The 7,259-nt window shown below is 38.0% G+C and overlaps 1 protein-coding gene across 1 annotated transcript; it reads right to left on the bottom strand.

Annotated features, from left to right (window-relative positions):
- Positions 1–172: 172 nt before the first annotated feature.
- Positions 173–6,826, bottom strand: LOC118235370. The gene is made up of 8 exons (XM_035432617.1): positions 6,743–6,826; positions 5,909–6,283; positions 5,052–5,156; positions 4,621–4,651; positions 2,274–2,299; positions 1,831–1,875; positions 741–806; positions 173–515 (listed from the first exon to the last, which is right to left on the bottom strand). The coding sequence occupies exons 1-8, from the start codon at positions 6,804–6,806 to the stop codon at positions 457–459; spliced, it is 771 nt and encodes a 256-aa protein (XP_035288508.1). The 5' UTR covers positions 6,807–6,826; the 3' UTR covers positions 173–456.
- Positions 6,827–7,259: the final 433 nt, after the last annotated feature.

Below are 7,259 nucleotides of genomic sequence, written 5' to 3'. Positions count from 1 at the left end.
AGAAACAAAATGGGTATGAGTATTTAAAATTCTTGGTCAAAATACGCGTGTACGAACATTGCAACTTCAAAAATATGAAACATTAATTACTGATCTAATGTGTCTGTACATACATGACATAAAATATTAGCCTACACATATTTGGGTAATGGACACAACAAACACAACAAAATGGCACAGACAAGTATACATTTATTAAACAGCATTGCATTACCAACGAGGCAATCCCATGCACCACAGCAGAGACAATGGAAACTATTGAAATTAAGAAGTATGTGACCCAGTTTAACATAGTACTTCACTTATTTTTATTGTTTATTAATAAAGAAATACATATGAAAATCCAAAAACAATTAATGCATATCCCTCTTTCCACAGCCCCCACAATTCTGAGGTTATTTTACAGTTTAAATATGTAACACATTTTATAAATGCAGTATCACAAAGTAAATAAAATTAAAACTGAAATTCAGCTACGCAGGCATCGATAGACAGCGGCATTTCTTGTCCATCGCCTGATTAAGAGGGAAAAAAATCTTTCTTAAGTCAAAACATAGAGATGGGACATCCAACACTGGAAATCATATAAATAAATAAATAAATAAACAAATGATAGGTTGCATAAAATACATTTATATTTACACATTCAGAAATGTAAATAGTCTTAATTCAAATGATTATTCTGGGAATAAAATGAAAAACGCATCTGAACACAGCAGATCTGAAAATGTGAAAATTACCTTCATCCTGTTTTCTGTTACTGCTACTGCTACTATGGCAACCTTCGATTTCCTGGGGAAGTTGGCCTGTGAGATCAAAATTAACTCAGCGACCTCAGGGCCAAGCATCATTATAATGAATCACAATTCAAGATAATCCATATTGTTTCAAGGGATTATTAATCACTAATACATTGAGCTTAAAAATGTATCCTTAGCATTTTAACTTCATAATACAGTGCAATCTAAAAAGTGCCTGAAATAAGGAGAAACAACGACACATTAGAGGGAATGTCTAAAGCTGAATTAAACTCAGAGGAAGTGTTTGGTTGAATTCAACACATTTTGTGAGGCCCATCAAAGATAATGGAGGAAACAACAAGATACACATATTGTATATAATTGAAGTAATCTGAATCAGATTATAGTCTATTGGGGAATTTACTGGGCATGCATTAAAACAATGATCTGGAGAGCTCACTCAAAAGAAACCTTGCTAGTTTGCAAGTTTGTCATGTAAGAAAATACAGCAACATGAACAAATGAATTGTTATTCAATTCAACATGATGACTTCCTGAATAAATATCAACTCAATACATATGTACAGTGAAACGTTGATTAAAATAGTACTTGTGGCATATAATTTGTTTTCACCAAATTGTTTGAATATGCATAAGAACATTTTATTGGCTGCCTAAGGTGTTATAAATTGTTACAAAATAGAAGTTGCATAGCCTGTGAACAAAATAGCTCACTTATGACAAGGTTGGAAAAATCCTATTTGTTCCCTTTCAAACAAGAATACTTCTTCCACTATATCATGTTTTTGTCACAAACAGAAAATCCACCTAGTTAGTGCTCTCCAGTTACTCAAACTGTTAACTCTTTGGGCCCACAAAATTGTGTGTAACACATCCCGGACATTTCCCATAGAATTATAACTACCATGCTAAAAAACTGTTTTGTGCAGCACAATATATACATACTGCTATATTAATACTAAAGGTAAGGTCTGTGCATTTACAGAGAATCAAAGCATTGATATCAAAGTATGTTGGATATTTAATTTTTTTTAAAAGACAGAAAATGAAAAAAAAAAGAAAATCTAACCTTGATAGTACATCAGGTTGACGTACAAATCATTATCTGCATATTCTAAAGAGGATGAGGCAAAAGAAATTTAGTACTTCTCTTTCAATTTGTATTTTGAAGAAATGTCTCTTTTGAATCAAACAGTTTTCTTGAAAATACATATACCTATGCTGTAGAATCATGAAATACATGCCCATAATATTTTTTACATAAGTTGTATTTGAGTTGAACTGGACTAACCTTTGCATGCTCAACATTACAACATATTGTGCACGTTTATTTAATGAATAACAATTATGATACATCATTTTAAGGTAAGGCATACAATGTATTGCTGTCTTTTAAAATATCCTTTTCTTATTAAATGGCGATTTATGTATGTACAACGGCAATAAAGACAGGGTTGTCTTGAACAGTATGCTACATCATAACACTGTAATATGGTCAGCCAGAAATCTTACCAATAGTGGAGCATCCAGAACTGTGGCTGAAGTTAAATGGAGAGAAAGAAAAAAAATGAACATATCTCAGGATATACAACTGATCTTAAAGTAATACTCTCGAAGATTTTCATTAAAATAAATGCCTGTTAAGTCACTATCTATCGCTGAATTAGGTAATACAATGGTGATTGAGCCTATTATTATATTAATTTATATTATTATTATTTTAATAATTTATGATTAAAGAACTGGGTGTCTGTGGATAGTGACGCGTTTTCCATCACCCATCAGTGGTTGGTCCGCCAGAGAGGGTAGGCGGAGCTAACGCAACAGGCTTGCTCTTCAACTCACTTGTGTGTGTGCGGCGTACTGTTTTTTCCGATGTCTGCTAGCGTTAAAGGTGGGGGGGTTAAGGAACCCTAATAAGTTTTTGTGTAACATGAGAGGTCATATTATTTGTTGATGTAGATTTCGTATTACATTTGATGACAATGTAACGTTAATAAATGACATAGCTATTTGCACAGCTAAGGCTAGCTACCGCACCATGTCAATAAAGGCAACATTAGTTTAGACAACGTTGTAACTTACAATCTCGAAGATTTCAGTTTCATTCTCTTCAGTGGTACCAATGGCGAGAAGCGGTAATTGCAGGTGTGTTTTTGGACCTCACTTCCCATAGATCCAACCGGATCCAACCAGTGTCGCCTGTGTGACGTCAGTCAGTTGGCACCTGGGCCACGCCAACTATTACACTTATTATTTACTGAATAAAAATGGTTGTTATACAAGTAACGTTATGTACATACTCATTCATTGTCTAACATTAGGCTAACTTAAGCTGTCTTTACACTGCCGAGCCAGGTTAAAATGCTGTAGCAGACCTGGGGTAGAATTAGTAATGATTTTCTAATTTCCACAAACGTTCTTTATCCACCTTTTGCTCGGTATGAACATCTTTACAGTGCAGAGAAGAATTCGCGGGATTCGCTGTGGCTCGTGCAATTATGTATCTCGTGCATCATCATCGTGAATGATTGTTGTGTGATATTTTTGAAACAACTGCCTTGTTTCTGGTTTTGCTAGCTAAACTGTTCGAGAATAAAGCTGATCTGGGTGTTAAATTAGCAATCAGAATAAGAAGAATAAAACAAAAATGAGATTTCATCAAAAAATGGCATCAAGGCTGAAGGAACGTATGAGGAAACGTAATAAAATAATAACAACGCTAATCCATACTGCCGTATTCGTTTATTTAGTTTTCTCCGGCTTGACATCTTTACATAGAAATCAGACCCGGCTCTGCTCCACCTAGATACCCCGGCTTATATATTGATGAACATGATGGCAATGTAAATAATGGTAACGTTAAGGCCAGTTAAGATCAATGATTCGCAACGAGATGAAATGGTTTTAGAATGTTGCAGAGAAAATTGCAGCGGTGTGAACTGGTTAGTTGCAGAGCCTCTGAAGCCATTGCCTGAGGTCTCAAATGACCCACCTTGTCAAATCACCAAGTGCAGTTTTAGAACGTTTACAATCAGACGTCTTGGAATTTTACAAGTTGCATCCAGTCTCGTTGCGAATCATTGATCTGAACTGGCCTTTAATTAGCTACATTGCAACGCTGCAACAAGGTAGCATTGCATTCGAGAGACGGTTTGCGAGGTCGGTACCGGTCTGTAGCGTTAGCTAGCATTTTTTCTAATGGTTAGCTGACATTAGATTGTGTTAATTACATTAGCTAGCTAGCTAACGCAACGTTACCTGATATGAGATGGATACTGTGCGCAATGTTGTCTAAACTAATGTTGCCTTTATTGACATGGTCCGGTAGATAGCGTTAGCTGTGCAAATAGCTATGTAATTTAGTAACGTTACATTGTCATCAAATGTAATACGAAATCTACATCAACAAATAATATGACCTCTCATGTTACACAAAAACTTATTAGGGTTCCATAACCCCCCCACCTTTAATGCTAGCAGACACCGGAAAAAACAGTACGCCGCTCACACACAAGTGAGTTGAAGAGCAAGCCTGTTGCGTTAGCTCCGCCTACCCTCTCTGGCGGACCAACCACTGATGGGTGATGGAAAACGCGTCACTATCCACAGACACCCAGTTCTTTAATCATAAACAATAATAATAATAATATAAATTAATATAATAATAGGCTCAATCACCATTGTGTTACCTAATTCAGCGATAGATAGTGACTTAACAGACATTTATTTTAACGAAAATCTTCGAGATTATTACTTTAAGGTCTAGTTTTGGTAAATTATAATTTCAAAAGAAAAACTGTATGAAGTCGAATGAATCTGGACCTGGATGTGTAACAAATAAATTTGTAGAAATTACCTTGGCTGCTGCACCTGCTGCACCTTGACACCTGTGAGGAAGAAAAGTCTGGCTAAATGGATGGTAAATGGACTGCATTTATATACCGCTTTTATCCAAAGCGCTTTACAATTGATGCCTCACCAGAGCAATTAGGGGTAAGGTGTCTTGCTCAGGGACACTTCGACATGCCCAGGGTGGGGGATCGAACCGGCAACCCTCCGACTGCCAGACAACCGCTCTTACCTCCGAGCTATGTCGTAAATGTTGTGTGCATTTTATTTATGTACAATTATGTGTCACAAATTAAACTGGCACGTGCACGTTAACAGATACACTGTAAACACACACCACCAACAACAAAAATCTTCTATTAAGTCCTAGGTCATGATTTTTTCAACTTGCTGGTGCAGAGGTTTGTGTGTATTAAAGTGGCGAAAGAGGGTTCTCACATCTATACCGTACACAACAAGCGCAACCAAGGAGCAGTAAAAGGAAGACCCCCCCGCCAGCTACGCAGTACCAGTAGTTCACCATCACACCCGTCCGTGCATCACCTGTACCGGAAAAGGGAGGCACAGGAAACAATGTACACAATGGTGATCTGTGGAAACCGCAAACGGAGCACTCCACCCCTGCTATCTGTTTCACACCTGTTATTCAGGAACTTTGTCTCAGACCAACTAAATCCGGTTAAAGAAACATAAGCATTTCACTGCAATGCAGAGTAAGTCTGCCTGCACTGCTATTTTAAAGGGATAAACAACAAGTTAAAAATGTTGAACTTTAAGACATCAGGCCATGTTCATTTTAGCTCAATTAAAATGGGTCCATTCATGCGGTTTTGCTTTTTTTAAAAATATGATGACTGCCTGACAGTGCTTAATAATGAGCTCGCTCATACAGAAATGTTACATGTGCAGGCACCTCAAAAGATAAAGCGTGAAAGATTTTTGTGCCCGGGACAAAAATTTTCCTGCATGTATCATTCAATTATATTTACCACATGTTCACAGCCCATGGGGCCCCCATGTCCTTAAGACAATGTCCCCGGTTGCCCCCGGTTTTGTCTCTCTTGTTTAACCCTTTAAGGTGTGAGATCACAAATATGCGATTAGAATGTTCTTCTGAACTGGACAGTCTAATGCTGATGAACGATCACAACTGGCAATTGAAAGCAATGGCGTGCTAGAAGATTGACTTGAAATTGTGAAAAAGAAACCTACTCTTCGAAGGGTTAAACAGCTTTGAAAAAGTGAGCACCCGGTCCCAGTGCCACCAGCACTGAATTCAAGGGCTGTTCAGTTACCTGCTTTTCGCAGACTCAGTTCCACCTCTTGACAGCCAATGCTACAGTTGATCCCCTCAAACAGCTCACAGCGGTACAAGCCCAGGTCAGATTCTTGGACCGATCTCATAAGGATGGAGAAGTTGCCTTCGTGGAAAAGATGTTTGAAGACTCCAACTCTGCCTTTCCTAGAATCCCAGAATAAGGCTTCTTCAGGCAGCTTGAGCTCCACCAAATAATTTAATTGGCCCTGTCTCCACACAACAGCTAGCCCCAAACTCTGGGCCTCCTGGAGCAGGCCAGACTGGAAGCTGCAGGGCAGAAGGACATCAGCGTCGAGCGGAACGGCCAGACCATGCCTGACTGGCTCACAAGGTCTTTGGCAGTGGCTCTGTCCTGAACAGAAAACAAGAGTAATGTGATGGAAACTCAACAACAAACGAACCACGACACAAATATACCCTAAAATGTTTAATGCACAGTATGGTAACCTTTCAGAAGATTTTCAGACATTTTCTGTGCCAATTCTTTGTGTTGGTTTTAATGGGAACATTGAGGGGGGGGGGGGGGGGGGGGGGGGAAGATTTTTGATTAAATTAACAAAGAATGCCTTCATTAAGTCATATGAAGGATTCAATAAAATGAACATATGTACAGAATGGCATAATATACTACTTGGAAGAAACTTTTCAACATACAAATAAACAAGTCAATTTCTACAAAAATATTTTTTAGAACACTAAAATTTGATTTTACTTCAAAGAAGCTGAAATACAAATCATTTTAGCATAAAGACAAATATATTGATTAGATGAAAAAGACAACACGAACAGCCAAAAAAGAACTGACACTTACCCATCACAGGAATCAAACCACAGCACAAGAATGTCCAGAAAGACCAATACTTCTTGCACAGCATTGCTGATCCTTAATGGCAGTTACTCAGAAAGATCTCACCTTATAGTGGACGAATAGCGTTTCCGGGTGGTGGTGAGAGAGTGGTGAAGTTTTCTTCGCCACAGTAACCTTACAATGTGGTTACTCTCTGCAGTGGCAGAATGCATCTTGCTTTGAGATACAGATGCTGCTGATTAAATACTGCATTTCAGCTCTGAAAAAACACATTTTTAAGTCCTGAGACTAGTTACATATTATTCATACCAATAACTGTATTGAACAATGAAATAAGGCTTACTCTGTATAGTGTTGTATATGCTGTAGTAAAAATAGTCAAGACCTATGAACTACCTATGACCAGGCTATACTTGGTTTTGTTCCATGACCACAACATCCTGTTCGTTGTCAAGATGAGAGCACTTGCACGCCTGCATGCTGCAGCAATGATGGCAGTCGAACGGCTCAAAGGAGAACA

The sequence above is a fragment of the Anguilla anguilla genome, chromosome 9 (assembly GCF_013347855.1).
Source record: "Anguilla anguilla isolate fAngAng1 chromosome 9, fAngAng1.pri, whole genome shotgun sequence".
Taxonomy (NCBI): Eukaryota; Metazoa; Chordata; class Actinopteri; order Anguilliformes; family Anguillidae; genus Anguilla; species Anguilla anguilla.
This window is presented reverse-complemented; position numbering and strand designations above follow the sequence as displayed.